General features: G+C 31.8%; 1 protein-coding gene across 1 annotated transcript in view; it reads left to right on the plus strand.

Annotated features, from left to right (window-relative positions):
- The first annotated feature begins 5,254 nt into the window (after nucleotides 1–5,254).
- The window catches only part of LOC131852023 (C3 and PZP-like alpha-2-macroglobulin domain-containing protein 8), a 126,933-nt gene continuing 110,954 nt past the window's right edge, over nucleotides 5,255–21,233 (plus strand). Inside the window, exon 1 of the mRNA XM_059202593.1 lies at nucleotides 5,255–5,327. Within this exon, the coding sequence (XP_059058576.1) occupies nucleotides 5,263–5,327 (65 nt within the window). The 5' untranslated portion in view covers nucleotides 5,255–5,262. The remainder of the gene's footprint in view (nucleotides 5,328–21,233) is intronic.

The raw sequence follows: 21,233 nt of genomic DNA on the forward strand, positions 1-21,233 counted from the left end.
GTATAAAAATTTAATAGAAACTATGAAATATTTAGGTGTAAATGTAAACTTATTTATTAATAAGAAACGCCCCCCACCTACAACTAAATGGCGAATGATAGAAAACAAGGAGTATGCAAGTAGATTCAAGAATGAAGTTGTAGGCAAAATGATTAGTATGAAAGATATGAAAGGAAAAACAGTGAATGAATGTTGGGATGAAATAGCACATTATATTAGAATGGTAGGAAAAGAGGTCTTTGGAGAAAGTAAGGGAAAGGGCATAATAGATAAGGATACATGGTGGTGGACTGAAGAAATGCAAAAGATATTAAAAGAAAAGAAGAATGCTTTTAAAGATTGGCAAAAGGTACCTATAGAGAATGATCGTCTGAAACAAGAGAAAAAGATAATTTATAATAAGTTTAAAAAGGAAGCAAAAAAAGTAGTAGCAATATCCAGAACAAGGGCATTAGATAGAATATACAAGTCACTTGATGACCACAGTGGTCAAAAAGAACTATACAGGATCACAAAAATGAGAGAAGAAAGAGCGAAAGATATGAAGCATGTGAAATGTATAAAAGATGATACAGGCCAAATTTTGTTAAAAGACGACGACATAAAAACACGTTGGAAGGTATATTTTGAAAAACTTATGAATGAAGAGAATCTGTGGGATGAGCCTACAAAAGATGTCTCGGTAAACATCGGTGTAGTAAATGAGATTGGTACGGATGAAGTAAGGAAAGCAGTGAAAAGTATGAAGAATGGGAAAGCTGTTGGGCCAGATGGCATACCAGCAGAAGTCTGGAAATTATTAGGAGAAGATGGATGCAAGTGGTTAGCTTTATTCTTTAATAAATTATTGCAGGAAGTGGCGATCCCTAAGGAATGGTGCAATAGTTCACTAGTGCCCATTTTTAAGAATAAGGGTGATGTACAGGATTGTAATAATTATCGAGGAATAAAGCTCATGTCTCACAGTATGAAAGTATGGGAGAAAGTGATAGAGAAGCGATTGCGTGATGAGACTAGTATCACCCAAAACCAGTTTGGATTTATGCCAGGCCGAAGTACCACAGATGCCATATTTGCACTGCGCCAGCTGTGTGAAAAATACAGACGTGCTCACAAGAACTTGCACATGGTGTTTGTGGACCTGGAAAAGGCGTACGATAAAGTACCCAGACCGGTTTTGTGGTGGGCCCTGAAAAATAGACGAGTGCCAGTGAAGTATGTGGAGTTGATTCGTGCTATGTACAGTCAACCTCGTACATACGTTCGGTCGGCCGCGGGAAATACCAGCGAGTTCAGTGTGCCTGTAGGCTTGCATCAGGGGTCGGCTTTAAGCCCGTACCTCTTTTTGTAGATAATGGATGCCTTGACGTCGGAGATACAAGAAGAGGCACCCTGGTGCATGCTATTTGCAGATGTCATTGTGCTCGTTGGTGAGGAGGGAGCTGAGATACAGAGTAGATTGGCGATATGGCAGCAAAAGCTGGAAAGTGGTGGCTTAAAGATAAGTAATTCCAAAACGGAATACATGTTTTGCGACTTTGGCGGTCTTTCTGGCTCTGCAGCCATATCACTAAATGGGGCTCCATTGCCGGTCTGCTCCGATTTCCGGTATTTAGGTTCACTCCTCCAAAGCAATGGCGAATTAGACCGAACCATAAAACACAGGATTAACTCAGGTTGGATGAAGTGGCGGCAGGTTACGGCGACGACGTGCGACTCACGAGTTCCCCTTAAACTTAAGGGCAAAATTTACAAGACCATGATCCGGCCTGCTATTTTGTATGGATCAGAGTGCTGGCCCATAAAGGCGACGGATGAGAGACGACTGCATGCAACTGAAATGCGAATGTTGAGATGGATGTGTGGTGTGACGAGGATAGACAAGATAAAGAATGAATACATCAGAGGAAGTATGAAAGTGGCACCGATGTCAGAGAAGTTAAAGAGTAATCGTCTATCGTGGTATGAGCATGTAATGCATAGGAATGAAGATCATATCCTAAGGACGGTGTTACATATGAATGTGGATGGTTATAAGGGTAGAGGAAGACCGAAAAAGAGATGGATGGACTGTGTGAAAGATGATATGGTGAGAAAGGGAGTAAATAACGGAATGACTGCGAACAGAGATGAATGGAAGAGAAAAACATATTACGCCGACCCCAAATAAATGGGATAAGGAAGAAGCAGATGATGATGTAAACTTATTTATTGGCTTGAAATTATGTTGTATCAAACGATTTTTTTCTTACGTGTCCAATTACTATTATTAAAATATATGTGAGCATCGTGGTCTAGTGGTTTACGCCCCGACTTACACCCAAGAGGTTGTGAGTTCAAATCTGGTCAACAGCAAGAAACTTATTTGTCATTTTATTTTCTTGATTGACTCTCCGCTGAAAGAAAAAATGAAAACTATTCTGAGAGACGGTAGTAGGTTTGTCCTCTGTTATGTTGGATTATTTGAATCACGAATACCTAACGAAATGTGTAACATGTGTAATAATACACATAGAAATCAGGTGTAAATTATGCCAATAATTAGTCTAAATGAAAAGAATACCTATATTTATATTGTTTTAAGTGTGTAATGTTTTAAAAGTTTTTCTATTATTTATAAAAAATATGTACATACGTATTCTATATCAGACTTCTAATGCTATTAGACGTCGTAGATAGGTATAAATAAACTTTGCCTGATCTACAGTTAGATGGAGATGTGTACGTCACTAGTAAGTAATTATTTATACATAATAATCTAGTTACGAGCATCAGTACTAGTAGTAAAAAAACGAAAATTTGTCCTTTTTATGACTAAATGGATGATCTTCTTCTCTAAGGATCTTGATGAAATTTAACATAAAGATAGACTAGACACACACTGGTCACAAGGACAAGTACACACACATAAGTTTTCTCTGTCTAAAACTAGTAGACAAAATCGAGAGTAGCAGGTAATATTCTATGAGTTTACAAATTACATGTAGATATAATCTTTCGCCTATATATATATGTATCCATAGTATAGCAGCTGTAGGTTACTGCCTAACTAATTCGCAGCGATTCAAATACTCCCGTGTGTAAGACCTCTATAAACTTTAACCTATATTAGGTCAACGCATTCCACGGAGTTGTAAAACAGTTTTATGTATCATAAATACGGTTTTACCAAGTTTAAGTGCTCCCAAGACATAGCAGATGTAATCGAAAACGCAGCATCCATGTGAGATGAGCTCATTTCACAGTTTATTTACTTAGTAATAATGTTTTATCTGTCCGAGTAGCAAAGTGTCGGAATCGGCCCGGTAATAGTCGAGTAAATTGAATTTTTTACAACGATGGGAATATCAAACAGGCGGATGGCCTATCTGATTGAAAACACAGCCATTGTCTATAGAGACATGGATATATTAAAAGTATTTTTCAGTTATTCTCAATCATAATAATATGTAAAGAATATTACAAGTAGCAGAATGTGATATGTGATTTTTTATTATGCGGATAGTTTTCCTTTTTTAATGACACAAATAATAAAAAGTTAATGGGGCCACCTGATGATGATAACCTTCGCCTATATACAGGAATATCACCATCACGACAGATATTACTGTATAGTAGGAAAAAAATATTAATACAAAAAACTTAAAACATCACGTTCTAAATATAGTGCTCCTAAGTCGCAGCCCCTAAGCGTCTATTTGCAGTATAAATAAATGAATTTGATTTGATTACACTTCGTTACTCTGTCATTAACATACTAAGATATATAATTAAAAACACATCTTACTCATACTTCTCAGTAGAACTCTTAGTAATAATGAAATTTGGAATGTATGTTACATATTTTTATCACCAGGAGACGACTCAAATGACACCTTATTTAAAGGGTCAATATACATAGGCACCATAATCAGTTTTCTATCCTTACGTAATCTTAACTTCTTCACTCCTCAGAATATTCCTGTATAAACTTATAACTTATAGGTATACACTATGTAGATCTCTCAGAATATGTTCTCAAACTTGGTTGCAAACTTGGACACACGGCAAAGTTACGAAATTAACGTATTAGTTTCAACAGTGCCAAGTTTATGTACACATCTGTGCAGAGAAGTCTTTACCAATATTATAAATCTATATCTATCTGAGTAATAAGTTTTATTCAAATTGCTTATTATTATATTTTATTATATAAAATATTCCCGTTATACCAAATCAAATGAAATCAAAATATCTTTATTCATATAGGTCTATTACAGACTTTTATGATACGTCAAAAACAATCGTCAGTTCGGAGAGTATATGAGCTAGTAAGAACTAATAAGAAACTCAACTCTTATTATTTTCAAACGTGCTTCTGCATGTTTATAAAAATATAGATTCATTTTTAAATTCAAAATTAGACCATCGACGACATCTATTTCCAAGGGTATTAGTTGATAAGTTGAAACTATTCTCATAAAAATGTAAATGTAGTAAATAATAAATCTAACACGTCTTGCTGTTGCTACCATTCTGTTCTATTCTTACTAATTAGGTAGGAGGGTGCGTAATGGTCACTACGTTAGACAACAAAAAAATTGTTATCTAATGACAGATTTAATTAGTTATCTAAGAGATGAGTGTGTATTCATATTCTCTAGTTTCCAGTAGTCGAAAAGATAAATTATTTGGATATTACCTTCATAAACTTTAATCTTTATTATCTTTTTATCGAGATTTAAACAAGACGAAACTGTTTACGTTTTAATTTTTTAAGTAAAAATTGTTATAGAAATTACTATATATTTTTCATGGAACATATTGTTAAACATTAGCATATAGACAGACAAAAGTTGAGCACTTACCAAGAAGGGCAATAATTAATTTTCTGAAGTTTTTCAATACCGCCAGCCTACAATTTTATTAATTAATTCATTAATCAGGTGATAGGTTGCGTCGTGTAGATGCTATTTCTCGATATCGTTTGATAACCATCTTTAAAGGGCGATCTACAAATGTACACGCGTACAAAGTGTTTCTACCCATTAGCTACTAACATTACTGAACTACTTTACGTATTCCAACAAAGTATTTACTTAATTCAATAAAAATCAAGCCTTATTTTCAACTTTATACTAGTTGGCGCAAGTTTAAAACTGATGCCAACTTGTATCCACTAGAGCCAAGTCGAGGATTAAACGGAAAAATGTTCTTACAGATACAAACTTGTGGACCGCAATATCCGGCGAGTAAGGAAATGCGCTGACCTGACTGCGCAAGATGGCCGCTGTAGTAGTGCTTCTAGCGCTTCAAATCGCGGCCGCAACTGCTGGAAAATGTACCACGTGAGTATATTATGTTTCTATATTTGTAAATTCAATGAACTTGAATTACAAACAACCTGATGAACTACCAGATATACAAGAAAGTCTCATTTAAGAAAATTATTACCCTGACAGTAATAATATGTTTAAATAAGACTTTCTTTTGACTTCCTTGATTTATCCATACTCCATACTAATATTATAAATGCGATAGTAACTGTCTGTCTGTATCGCTGTCACGTCAAAACTACTGAACCGACTTAAATGAAATTTGGTACATAGATAGTCTAGACCCTGAGAAAGGACATAGGCTACTTTTTAATGCGAATAAAGAGTTGTAAGGGGTTGAAATTCGGGATGAAATATTGTAACGTCATATTTAAGGCTAGAAGCTTTTATTTTAGGCTGATGATTAAATATGAATGAATATGATATTCAAAGTTTTTAAAATTTTTATACTTAAGGGGGTAAAATAAAATAGGGGATGAAAGTTTTTAGGTAAATTCATCATTTTTGAAGTCAGATCTATGAAACATTTTCAATTTGTTTTTTTTGGGTTAGTTTATAAAATACCCCACTATTATTATAACTGTGAAAGTCACTTTATTTGTCTCTCTGTCTGTCAGTTTCACTTACACACCAAAACTACGGAACCGATTTAATTTTTGATAATAAATTAATATTTGAAAATAATTTTTTGACAAATTTGGTACAGTTAGTGTAGACCCTTAGAAAGGACATAGGCTACTTTTGAATGCTATAAAAGGGTTAAAAGGGAAATTTTTTTAACAAATAAAAAAATAATTTTTTTTAACTAATTGTATTGGAAACTGTATAGAGGCCATGAAAATATTATGTCTGACTCCAATAAATATTAATTCAAGCATCTACGTATTATTATAATGATTATAGGTCTACACGAAACAACTTGCTTCAATTGCCTTATCAAAGATAACTCATAAACTATTGATCACACCTTGTTAAAATTTGTGACCTTAAGAAAAGCACCAACTTTCATAAAAAAACAAATGTAAATTTCTAAATTGTGGAAACTAATTCGTTCCTCAAAATTGAGCAACCTATCCAACAAGAAGAAAATCGCACGTGAATGTTCAAATGAAAAGTGAAAAAGAAAAACCTACTAAAACCGACACTTGACCTTCTCAAAGCCGCATTTAAAAATAAAAAGTATTTTCCACTGCGTACAGAAAAGTGCTTTCCGTTTTGATACTGGGGCGCCCGGGGCAAAAGTGAAAACGTGTCAAGCGTCGCGCGACGCCTGTATGAAATACTGCACGTGCTAACAAGTGCGGTTTGTTCACCATCCATTAGTATCGAATATTTATTTAAAAAATTCTGTATAAATACATGCATACTAGCTTTACCCAAGTTTCGCCAGCATGAAATTTATAGCCTATGTGTTATTCTGATATAAGCTATATTACTGTAAAGTATTATCAAAATCAGTTTAGTTATTTTTGCGTGAAAGAGTAACAAACACCTGTCCATCCATCTACCTATCCATACTCATAAATATTCGCGTATATCTATATATATCAATAAAATTGGAGTGTCTGTTTGTAATATTGAAATAACCATTTTTACTACATGCATATGAACCAAAATAACATTTTTTACAATTTTTGTGTCTGTCTGTTTATTCCGGCTAATCCCTGAAATGGCTGGACCGATTTTGACGGGACTTTTATTGGCAGGTAGCTGATGTAATAAGAAGTAACTTAGGCTACCTTTATTTTAGAAAAATAAAATAAAATTCTACGCAGACGTGGTCGCGTGTACAGCTTGTAATATTAATAAGATTAATAATATACAAGACAGTAGTAGTAGTAGAAGTAATTCAAACGATATTAATAAAACTTAAATTAATTTTTGTACTATAATTATTTCGACTTCCCGTGGTCTTCTTCGAAGTCTTCTTTATAATGATTGCATATAAAATGGAAGTGAAGGATGAAATCAAGTCGCTTAGTCAACCATGATGATATTCAAGGTGAAATTATTTACCTGACATCAATCTGTCTTCCCATTTGAACTACGCAATATTTGTCAATCAATTGTAGTAGGTTTATTTTTATGAAATAAAATAACTTTTTGTACCTACATTGTTAATTCCCAAGCATTATATTATTTTAATCATCTATAAACGAAGACCCGACTTCGTCAAAACTCAGTTAAAGCGAGAGAGTTCTGTTTTAAAATTTTACTTCACTGAACTTCAGCGATAATCATTTTTCAGGAGGTTAGGGGACGTTGTAAAACGACTTGCCAACAACAGGGCCTTCCGAAGGTTAATTTCGTTCTAGAGAGTCGTTCGGTTAACGGCGTTATAACTAAACTTATTAAATAAAATAATCGCAGTTCTTTTGAGTTAATTCTTTATTAATTAGTTCACGTTTTCGAGGCTTATTCATATTTTGCTTCAATCATTATGAACGCTGCAATTTTAATTTTAGAACATTATATATTTTTTACGTAATTAGAATAAACCAATTCATTACATTAAAAATATATATAAGACAAGCAGTGACCGCGACTTCGTCCGCCTCGATTGAACCAATAAAGAAATTAAATAATATCTAACCCAAAAGAGCCAAATATAACAGAATCATTGTTGCGGCTTCAAAAATAACATTTCAAATTTCTATACAAACATTCAAACCCTATTTTATTTTTAAAGATAAAATTTTTAAAACTTTAAATGTCATATTTATATTTAACCAACCGTTTAAAACAATGCGTTTCTAGCTTCTAGTTTTCAAAATGATGATACTTCCATACAACCTTTTATATACCCTTTGAACTTTGTAAAACCATAAAGGCATTCAAAAGTAGCCTATGTCCTTTCTCAGAGTTTAGACTATCTGTGTACCAATTATCGTTTAAATCAGTTCAGTAGTTTTGGCCTGAAAGTGCGACAGACAGACAGACAGAATTACTTTTGCATTTATAATATTAATAAGGATTACTTTTTGTATCTTAAACCTGGTACAAATACATTATTAATTAAAATATGGGAATTTTACACTCTTCAAACAAAAATATTACATAATAATTGTAGTCATGTCAACCAATTGCTCTTCATTTGTACAAGTTTTAAATATAAGAGGACTTAATGAAACAGTAAAAATGCCCGGATACACAAAATTCATCCCAACTCATCACGATCTCAAATAATTCGAAATTCAAATAAGAACCTAATTGCCATAATATTAAAAGTTACGCCAGTTTACGGGTTTACTCCGCAAAGTAATCCTTACATGACAGCGGTAAAACCTTTACAAGAATTCCTTATCTTTTTCATCTTTTATTTTCTTTCCCTTTTTATATAATCATACTTGTTACAGTCAGCATTTCTCATTGATTGATGGACGTTTGCTAATGATACTGCTAATAGAAGCTCGAGAGCATCATTTATGCTGTTTTATCGTGATAATACGATCTTTTTGAAAGTAAAGATCAGTGTCCGATGAAAATGTTTCTTCTCTTCTAGAAGATATGGAAATTTCCTGAATTCATGACTGATTCATGACATGTAATCCTTGATGGAGAAAGGAGAGGTATCTTTTTTTTTCTCTTTCTCTCACGCTCTCTTTTACGTAAACCATAACTCCGTCTGCTTTTTTTATACTATGATATAGCCTATATCATAGTATAAAAAAAACAGACGGAGTTCATATATACATGTATATACGTATATACATGTTCTCGTGACACAGTCTATCTTTACGTAAAATTTAACCAAGATTCGTTTAATCGTTTTATGGAAAGACACAAGAAACAGTCAAACAAATGGATAGACACATTTTGATTTCGAATGTAATATTTATTAGAACTGCAATGGATAACAGTGTTGACTACCTCATTTCGGATAATAGCATGCGCTTCTTTTTAATTTTAAAATTGAATAGAATACTGAATAAAATTAATTATCTCTTCTAATAATGAATCAAAGACAGACTTCTCTCAGACAATATGAATTTACTTTTCATTACTCAGTTCATTATGTCAAATTCGTCGATGATAACGGATTTGTAATTATTGTTTACGAAATCACTTTGCAAAGACATTATTTAATTTCAATCAAAATCAATTTCGGATAGGTCTTCAATCACACTTACTCGAACGTTACTTGACTTTATACAGGTTGATGCTAATAAATGAATAGCCATGAATTATTTTTATTTCAAAACCTATTACGGAATTTGTGAGTGTGAATGGATGGATATATGTTTGTTACTCTTTCATGCAAAAACTACTAAATGGATTTTAATGAAACTTTACAATAATATAGATTATACATCAGAATAACATATAGGCTATAAATTTCTCGCGGGTGAAACCGCGGACACAGCTAGTAACAGAAACAATAAGTATATATATTAACTCATAATTACATTTACGTATATAATAGTCAATTTAATTTCGCTTTATAAGCAGTGTTACGGTTAAAGGGTGTTTTATGGCATTGTAATCTCAAATGTGATATCCGTTACCCTGTTGAAGAATATTAGCGAAGATTATCATATATCATAAGATTGGCTATCAATTTGTTCGCCAATTTTATTTAAAGCACAATACACCCACTGAGGATCTTTCCTCAGTGGGTGTAATTTACTATAAATAAAATTGGCGATGTATGGGTTCGATATGTGATGATATTAATGGAAATTTTCTACTCGTTAAAAAAGGCTTCACGTGTAGGTACTTATAAGTATATTCTATAAAAATTGGTTGTTATTTTATATTGTTTACCTTTTTTTCTTTAATAGGAACAAACTCAAATAAGTTAAAATATAATTGGATACGCATAAAAGGGATAATACTTTCTTTGAACGTTAATAAAGTAGGTAGCTTATATAAATCCGGTAGGCGCTTCGTGAAATATATTACATGATTTTTTTCTGAGACGTTATTTGAGTGAATAGTGAGAGTACTTTAGTATTTTCACCTTTAAAGATTAGGAATATTTAATAGAAAAAAAACATATTTGCTTTTTTTTTCTTGTACATATTTTTCAGTCTAAATAAAAACTAAATTTAAGTATTTTTGAATAGTCATAGTTATCCTTTTAATCTACAGCTCATTCGGAAAACTGTCTCATCAAAAGAAGAATGAGAAAGAATCCTGCGTGTTGCTCTTTTAAATAATCGTTGTAACTTTACATTTTTAAGTCGAAACGTGTGAATAGAAATAATGTGTGGTATGTCTGTGCGTATGAATCTAAAGTAATTGCACAGTAATGAGAGGGGTTGAAACTATCATGTCGAAGCATTAGACCCTATTACCAAATGATTAGCTTTGTTGACACTTTCGGGGGTCAGCTGAATTAAACCTTTATGTTCATTACTATTGTCTTCGTTATACCATCATTAATCAAAGTTTGTCGGTTAATTAAGATCTTGATGGGTGTCGCAGTTATCAATTTAGTTATATAGACAACTATTGGTTCGGGCTGGTTACGCCCGGGTACGCTGTACTTTTTTTTTCATAGCATCTGCTGATCTTCATATTTAATATCTCTATATATTTAAACAGATATAGCCATATACATATATATCTATATCTGCTTGCTAATAGGCATAAGCCTCCTCCAACTGTCTCCAGTGATCTCTGAATAGCATAGATTTATTATATTTAATTGTTTGAATAAAATTATTAAAAAGTCTTTATACTTTACTTCTATTTGAAATAATGGTGTTATTATATTTTTTACTTAATTATTAAAATTTAATTTATGTTTATTTTTTGTAAAAACATAAAACACTAATAACATCTCTTTCTTTCTTTTAAACCATTTTCTGTATTGAAAGAGAGACAAAACACTTAAACACTTCAATAGTTGAAGTCGCATTATTTTGACCAAAAGCTGTTTGTAAAAAAAATTAACATAAATTACGTGAGTATCATTTACTAATCATCTTTAAGTATACTCGTATGTAACATAAAGCTTCATCAACAGAATCATCCTGTACAAATTTTGTTTGTCATCCGTTATACGCGACGCCTCGACACCGAAAATCAATTAATCATTTTCCCTCTCTTGCTAATAAAATTTACTACTCGACGTCACTCCGGTAGAGGCTTAGAAACTCGATTTATTTTACAAAGTCATCTATTTAATTGAAGCAACTTCACGACGGAAGGGTGAGTTAAGGGCGTTTTTAGCGAAGTTTTTGATTATAACCCCTTTAAAAGTTGTGGAGTAGTTGTTACAAGATTAATGTTTGTTGGCTAATATTGGGATTGGCTGCCATAAATCTATATTAATTGGAATTATTCACAGTTACTAATCTGGTGAGCACACTGTGGCTTAGTAGTTTACCTAATTTACCCGAAGAGGTCGTAAGTTCCATCAGGACAACACCAAAATTACTACTCAAAATTACTATTCAATTGATGAATAAAGCATTCCTTTATCTAAAAACATAATTCTGCGTTTCAATTTATATTTCGACATATAACGAGCGTAATTTGAGCATATCAAATGTTGTGTTGACCATAATATCGACAGTTCCCAATGCTTCTGGGATAACAGGTCTTACGATATGTTTTTTTTGTTTTTGATAATTCGAATAGACATATCATAACTATGTTAGATATAATCGATTGTAATAAAACCTTGAAATTGATAGTGCATTGTAGTGTTTTAATAATATATAATTATTTATAAGAAAAATATGTAGTACGTATTTACTTAATATTATAATTAAACTCTTATTTTATTCCTATAGTTATCGTTCTCATAATTAGCATCTCTGGTCATATACCACATATATATATCCATTGTCAATATATTCTATTCAGATTTCGGAAAGTCACAATCTATTGGGCAAGTGAAAAAATATCGATTGTAGAGATTCTTATTAATATTATAATCGCGAAAGTTTGTCATTACGGATGGATGTTTATTACTCTTTCACGCAAAAACTACTGAACGGATTTTGATGAATCTTTACAGTAATATAGCTTATAGACTAGAATAACATATAGGGTAAAACCGCGGGCACGCTAGTAATTATATATTTCTTTTAATCTTATTATTTTACAAACAAAATAGTAGATTTTCGAATTCGCAATGTCAAATCTCTACATAGTCGTATGCAATAAGATTTCAGAGGAATGGAGTAATTATTAAATACAATTTTAGACTTTTGTAATATTTATCAGTAAAATCTTGTGAAAAAGTTGAAATTATTATTTTTGGGTAAATTGGTAAGATGTTTACAAATAATTTCTTTGATTATTTTTTCAGAGATGTTAATACTTTCCAGACTACTTGACTTTTAAATACTTTCAAAGCTTGGAAAAAATATTTATAGATCGTATCGTACCTTTATTCCCTCTGCGAGCTTTGGAGCTTTTAAGCTGCGAACTTACCCAAGTTTTACTATTAAATTGTATACTTGATTAATTATGAATTAGTTGTACTATTAATATTATTAATTTGTATTTAATTTTGATGTCTAAAGGTAATTGGAATGTTTTCTCGAGTAATTTAACTGTAAAAATAGGCGGTACCAAAAAAAGTCGTGCCATCGTGACTAAATTATTAGATTTTTCCACGGAATGTTGAGTATATAATAAATTATTAAAACCTTCCTCGCTGAAGATTACTCTCATTATTTATCATCATAACGAGGCCTTGTTTTTGTCATGCCACCTTCATATTACAAAGCGTTCATTTTACCCATACATATTACGAGTCATTCCAGTCATGATAGCGTATACGTATCTACTACGAAATTATTTCAGTATTTTACGCGGTTTCGCCCATTATCTTCTGTACCCGTGGGGTTTTTGATGAATTCTTTCTTTCTGCTCATCTACGTTGGTACGTACGTTACCGAACTTCGTATGGTATTTATAGAATGGTACTTATGTATATACTGAAAACTAGGAACAAAATAATTCAAACTTTTTTTACCGCGTTTTACATGTAAAGAACTTCAGTATTCGGTAATTAATTTGTATAAAATGTAGACTTACACCAACATTAAGTACATTAATATTTACAATTAAAAAAAATGCATTTAAATATTAGTTTTAAAATAAATTTAAAGTTTTTAATGATACCCACATTTTTTTAATAATCTAGTATAAGTCACACAACGCCATCTAGACCCAAGCTAGCTAAAGCTTTTGTTATGGATTCTAGACAACTGACACAACTAGATATAATTTTTATATCTATTTGTGTCAGTTAATAAAAATAAAATATATATACATTGTTTGTATTAAATATATACATATTATACAGAAGATAATATTTATAGAAAACACCCAGACCGACACAAACAATCATACTCATGAATAAAAATGTTGGACCGTGGGAGGAATCGAACCCGCAACTATTGGCAGTAAGGCGGTGTGCTAAACCGCTAGACCACCGAGGCCGTCAATAATATTCATACTCATTTAATTTCATGACTAGACTCTTTAAACCTACTAAAAATAGGTTTTCAAAATGTTGACAACGTATCTGTTATGGTCTGCTGTAATTTTAATGTATCTCATAATTTGGGTCAGCCAACTGACATTGAGGTCTGCTTCTGAAATTTTACTTTCAAATTAATGTTTTAACATAATTTAACTATTATGAAGGAGAATAATTAAATGAGTCCACGGAATAAAATTATGTCGCCATATCTAAATTTCTTTGAAAAAATTATGCCGGGGAGTACTCGTGCATAATTTTTTCAATTAAATTAGCCATGTTACTGGTAAATTAAATTAAGTTTAGGTCACAAGATACCATATACATATGAACTTAATATATTTTGTGTAATATCATATTGTTATTTTTAGATATATATATATAAGTTTTGTAAAGGTCCAAAATGTTTGCTATATTTTGACTACATTGCATTCTATACATATAATATACCAATGTTCCTACCCAATCTGCCTGTATATTTGCGATAATCTCTGAAACTACGGCTGAATGAATTTTCATGCCGTTTTCATCTGTCAACAGAGTGATGTCTGAGGTAGAGTTAGGGGTATAATTCGGTAAGGGTTTCTGTAAATTGGCTGAAATACCTATATAGTATTATTGGCTGAAGTACACTAGTAAATTATAATAATTTATGATTATGTCTGTTGTGTAGAGTCAATTATATAATGACATTATTATTGTATGATAATAAATAACTAAAATAAATAACTGATAACATTGTATTACGATGTTGTTCGGCAAATTATTATCTAGTATAGGAAATTTTTCCATATTTTCCAAGCCATTAGCTAAAAAATAGTTTAGTCGAGTTGAGTTATAGTTTAACATAAGACAAATATAATGTAATATACCCATAAAATAAAAATAAATTTTAAATAGACAAAATTAAAAAAAAAAAAAATAATTAAGAACATAAGGAATACTAATACTAGTTGTAAAGTTAAGGTCTATCTAAATTTAAATAAAGAACGGAACAAATATAAAATTTTTGTTCAGGTATTAGGGTAGATCTTCACGACTAAAATTCGAAAAATCTTCGCTACATCACACATTCTGTACAAGGTGAGTGCAGACTTGCCGCCGGCTCATTACGTTCTAATGAATTATTCATATGCCGACGCCTTAACCTTTATCCCCACTCTACCCTCACTGAAGCCCACTGACCTGGAGGCATTACATCCAAACGCCTATTGGCGAGTCTTTTACACATTCTATTAGCATGTCCGTGTACTTTAAACAAATAAGATTTTGTATAGAGTTTTACCCGACTGACGAGAAAAGGAGAGTAATGCCTAATTTTTCTTTATTTAAAAAAAAAATTAGAAAAATAGTTTATTCAAAATAAACATAAACATTTGTTTTCTCTATAAAATATTAATGTATAAAACAAATGAAAGGTATGAAACAAAAGGCATACCTTTGTAATCTACATATGGTATTTATATGTAAAATAAAAACTTTGTAACCCTTTTAATGAAAATTGCGTGGACGGAGGAGTATGCTATTTCGCACACTTATAGAGAAGGAATATAGAATGATAATATTTTTTTAAATTATGCATATAAATCATAAAGATATATATTACATAGACTACCATGTATTTAACACACACACGCGTAGTATTATATATATGTATATATAGGTAACACGCAGATCAATAACTCATGCTAGAATAGTCATGAATAATTACTACATTACAAAGTAGAGAGGTAATATGAAGATTCCCCATTGCACAGAGTATGTAAGTGAAGACTTGCTGGAGGCTCATTACGTTTTAATGAATTATTCATATACTGGCGCCTTATCCTTTATCCGTATTTGCCTCTCGTTAAAGCAAAGTGACCTGAAGGCTTTAGGTTTAGTTAAAGTTTCATTGTTTCCTTTTATAACTGTTCAACATCATTATCAACTTGCTAATTCACTGATTGACGGGAAGGGACTGTTATTATCAGAGACTTATTTTTTGCTAACTGCTACTACCTGACCTCTCATTTTATCTTTTTATTATATTAGGTAGCGCAGACAGGAAGATTCGATTTTTTTTTAAAAGGAAGTAAATGGAATGATTTCTCCGCCTGCGCTGACGGTTTACGCTGGCGGGGCACCAGTGGAGGATGATAAGATGAGCATTAGATCAGATCAGTTAGCCCAACGTGACAAATTCACCGGGAATGTATCAGGATGATTTCCAGGGGGAACCGCGTGGAGGTCGATCCGATATGATACATTAGCATGGCTAGCAATGGGATCATTAGTCCACATTACTAACAATCCCCTTCCCCCCAGGAAGATTCGATTATCATGTATTAAAAAAATGTTCACAGACAGATGACAAAGTTATGTGGACCTCCACGCGGTCCCTCTTGAAAACTACCGTGGGTAAACTAATGGATTCTATTTCCATCGATAAATATCTCATGTTTGACATATGCTAATATTAATTTCAACGCTTGTATTGATTTAGTTAGTTCAAATAACAGTAAACACAAGGCAATAGATTGAACGGGTTAATTAATATTCCAGTAGGTACATGTTTAGATTTAAAAATATAAACCCTCTACCGGACAAAGTTAAAATACAAGCGCATTAGGATGATCCCAAAAAATATAAAAAAATCAGTAAGCACCGACCGGATTCAACCCTCCAGTGTACATGTACACAAATAACCCGTTAAAGTGCATTAAATTTAGCTGACAGAGAAAAATCGGATCGGATCTCACGTATAACCCATTACCATTTCTATTTATTTGTTGGCTGGTCGGTTCGACCCGTCAGGCACGAGCCGTCAACAATGAAGTCACGCGCGGCGACCACTTTAATGCTACTCTGACGGCCTGAAAAAATAAACGTGCAATGTGTGTACAACTTTGCTTTGCAGTTACGTACGCTGTGAATTTTGCAGTGAACTACGTAAAATTGGTTTGACACAGGGTTAGTACAGAGTCAATATTCGTTAATACAGTTTACAATTTGGTGTTCTGTCTAACATCCGCCTTTTCTTTAGATCACTCAAAAATAATAATCTTGATGATGGTAACTTTATACTTTGTAAGTTGTATCTTCACATTTTTGTGCTAAGTATTATATTATAGCAAGATTTGTTAGTATTTTAATAGTATTAACATTAATTTCCCTCAATGATATTTATTTATTATCCATAAAAATAAATTGTCTACATTTTTTATTCCACTGTATGTTACAATAAAAGAAGAATGTCTTTTTATAACATAAATTACTATATGCAGATAAGTATATCGCATTACAGCTATTTCTTATATTTATTTATATTATTAACCATGTCTTAACACGAAAGGTCAAATAAATAAATTTGATTGCATTCCAATTACGTGGAAAAAAATCATTTGGATGTTTTACATAAATATGACATAACATGCCGCATACTTAGTTTAAGTAAGTATTTATATCAGTTGTCTAGTATCTAATAGAAGCACTGCTTAGCTTGGGACTAGATGACATTGTTTGAATTCTTGAGGAATATTATTATACAACATAATGTTGAAACAAGATAACTTTAATGTCCTGCTATTTCTTAAAAAACTCTACTCCAAATCTCCATGGTTTTTAATAGCGCTATTTTCTGGGAACCTAAACCCACAATTAAAATATCCAACGTAACTAACCTCGGAAATGCAGAGCATTCAAAAAGGGCTCAAAATGGCTCGAGTAAATATTAGGGTGAATGTGCGGTTGGTATTTGCTAATGTCTGGCCTGGCATAGTCTGTGTACTTATCATTATTTAAGCTTCAAAAGGCCAATTTTTTCTCGACTAAAAACGCTCCAATTTTCTAGTACGTAGATATTACTATGTTGACATTAAACATGAAAGAAATATATTTGAATATGAATCCATAAAAAATAATTAGTATCTCTAAAAATTCATTTATATTTTTTATGATTACGTAATCTTACACTAGAATATAAAAAATACACGTTTTGGAATCTTATAAGGATAATACACAAAATTATTAAACCCAATTTCACTTTAATTAATTTATATAATTGATATATATATATATATATATATATAAACACATATTTAGTTAACATATATACAGGTGTTTTATGGATGATAATGGAATGGTGCACCCGCCTGCATTAACAGTTTACTTTGGTGGGGCACCAGCAGAGGATGATAAGATGAGCATAAAGTCAAGTCAGTTATCGTGGTATATTCGCCATGAATTTATCACGATGGTTTCTAGGAGGAACCACGTGGAGGTCAACTTAATATGATACATTGCTAGATATGAGGTTATTAGTCCACATTACTAACAATCCCCACCCTCCCATATACATAAGTGTAATGTAATTAAGTTTACATAATTATGAGATTGATTATAATAAACCTGTGTTTATGAAAACTAAATGTTTTTTTTCTACTACACATAGAAGTCATATAAATGACTCACATGGCAGAAACGTATATTATAGAAAAAAATTATATTAAATATCCGAAAATACAGCCTAATAGTATACATATAAAGAATATAGTCGAAATTCAACATTTATCTTTTGAAGTTGGTTATAAAATACCGATTTAACCTCAATGGTATACTCAAGATCTCCACGTCCCCTTTGTAAACGATTGTATCGATTAAGTACATTGAAGCTGTTGGCAACTGTCCATTGAGATATTTTCTTATTCGTGTTCATTTAAACGGCACGTAATATAGAGTATTATATATATCTCTCTCTTCTTGAGTCTTAAGCAGTAATGTAGTACTAAAATGTTCAGACAAGTTCCTAAAATATAGTCGAGCGTAGTGATCACTATTTCACCCGTCATTCTAGTAACCGTGTGCTGCTTGTTGGGACTGGTCTGCCCTGGTCGCTATTGCTGATTTAATTTTATTTACTTTCTTAACCATAAAAAATTATATGCGATCGTAATGCGCATATATTTAACACATAGCCATGTTTTGATATCATGCCTTTTACATATAAATAAAATTGGAGTCTCTGTTTGTATTATTGAAATAACCGTTTTTTACTACATGCATATGAATATAAATACGGTACATGCACCAAAATAACATTTTATACAATTTTTGTCTGTCTGTCTGTTTGTTCCGGCTAATCTCTGGAATGGCTGGACCGATTTTGACGGAACTTTTTGTGGCAGGTAGCTGATGTAATAAGAAATAACTTAACCTACTTTTATTTTAGAAAAAAAAAATTATTTTAGAAAAATAATGTTAAATTCCACGCTAACGATGTCGCGGGAACAGCTAGTTTGATTAATATAATCTTATGTCATCCTTCTACAGGAAAGTTTCGGTTGATTTTTATCTCATGACATTACAAATTAGTCAAATGATTACCCCAAAATTAGATATTGAAGTTAACACTGCAAATGAAACACAACTTACAGACGGTTTGGTATCTGAAATAGGTGATACTGAGGTGCCCACGCAGACGTTGCTTTCACAAAGTATACCTCGGTATATTGCAATCGTTGGCAAACATTTAATTCAATTTCTTATTCCTATACGGTACATAACATAGATTAGTATTAGGTACGTGTCTCTATAAATAACCATTATAATTTAGTTACACGTATTACTTACTAGTAGTTCAGTGTGATATAATGAAAATTTATTGTCAACTAACTTCAATATAAAGGTGGTAACTTCGATTCTAGTAATGCGTAGGTATGTTTAACTATATCTACCTCAATTCTAAAGCAAATTATATTGTATAAACAGACTTGAATAAAGGAGTAGGTATTCAATTAGTCTGTATTTTTTACGTGTATTAGATACCTCATAACATTTTATTTTTTTTTTACTTGAAAGGTGATACTGTGCAAGGAGGGTCATACAAATTTTATCAATATATTGATTCTGATAAATAATATAATAAGATTTAAGCAGGTTTTTTTGTGTCTAAAGGCGGTATTCTTTGTTGTATGTTACATAATATTATAGATTTTAAAGAGATTTGTACAACGAAATCCAAAATTACATACTCAACATAGTTTATCTTATGATTCTAAGATTATATGAAATGCTATAAACATTTTTATTGCATACCTCATAGATTTACTTTACATTTAAATTATGTAATAAAATTGGTGTTATATTGCAATATTTGTAAATATTTATACAATTAATTTGTTAGATATTGTGACAAAAACTTAGAAATCTATTTTTAATTACAATATCATATATATGTACATTAATTCATAAGAGAATATACCTATATGACTATAGGTATATACGAATTTAGAATATAATGAAATAAAATCATTGTAGTATGTAAGCACCTTTAAGAGACTTATTCACACAAATAGTTTAATTTAGACTCGAACCAAATTTATACACTAAGGGGTGTAAAACAAATCATTATCGGTTTAATTAGCTTGACGTTCAATAACAAGACGACAACACCTCGAAAGCTAATTAACCGAAGTAAATTAACTGTACAAAGGACGCTACGCTTCGACGTGAATTGAAGCAATTGCTACTAAATGGATATTCTGATGAGTTACTACAAGTTCATTTTGTTATCTAACGCTAAACAATTAGGTAGTCTGAATTGTTCAATATAAGATTCGAGGAATTAGATAGCAGTATGATAGGGTTTTATGTTGTGCGGGGAAAATAGTAGTATATTATAATAGGATTAGAATAGGAATAGTGTTGGATTACGAATCTTTATAAAATAATATATAAAATAGAGAGTGGACTGTATTTATTGAAAAGAAAATAATTATTGGAAAAGGAAGTAGAAATACGATTTCGACCTGGAAGAACGTCTTCCACACTCCGAACACCCCAAAGTAAGCAATGTAACACTCACCTTTGCTCAGGAACGTCCCGATGTGAAGTACTGTGTAATGGCCACGCATTCTAGAGTATATATTTTCATAAAAACAATTATATTATGTTAAATAAATCATTAATTATCTTGTTTTATATAGTTAAAAATACGGAGCGTCCTCTTTATTCCAGTTCTTATTTTCAATTGTTATTTTTATTCTTTTTTCAAAATTTTAGTGGCCACATGTATTTATTTGTGGCCAGTATTACCAAGCGCCCTTTGATTCATTAAGCAAGCCGATAATACAACCTGCTTAGACTAAGGAGGTTCGGAATACGGAACAAATAGAAATTGAGAAATTGACGACAATACTTACCAAGACCACATGGAAGTCGATCCAATATAGTTGCATCAGCTACTACGATGTTGTATTCATTTCTTCTCCCGTCCTCATTCTATAACAGTGCACTAATCTCTTACCGGTTGTATGCTGTTTATAACATTGGTCATAAAAAAGCTGTAATTATTTTTGTAGTGCATCTTTTCTTTATATAGGTTTAAAATTCCATCAGTCAATTATACAATAAACTATTGTAATATACAAAAAAGCTAATAACTACAAAATAATAATAGCCGTGCCATCTAGTCTCAAACTAAGCAGAGCTTA

Source organism: Achroia grisella, unplaced genomic scaffold, assembly GCF_030625045.1.
Source record: "Achroia grisella isolate CSIRO2021 unplaced genomic scaffold, CSIRO_AGI_Agris_v1 utg821, whole genome shotgun sequence".
NCBI classification, from domain to species: Eukaryota; Metazoa; Arthropoda; class Insecta; order Lepidoptera; family Pyralidae; genus Achroia; species Achroia grisella.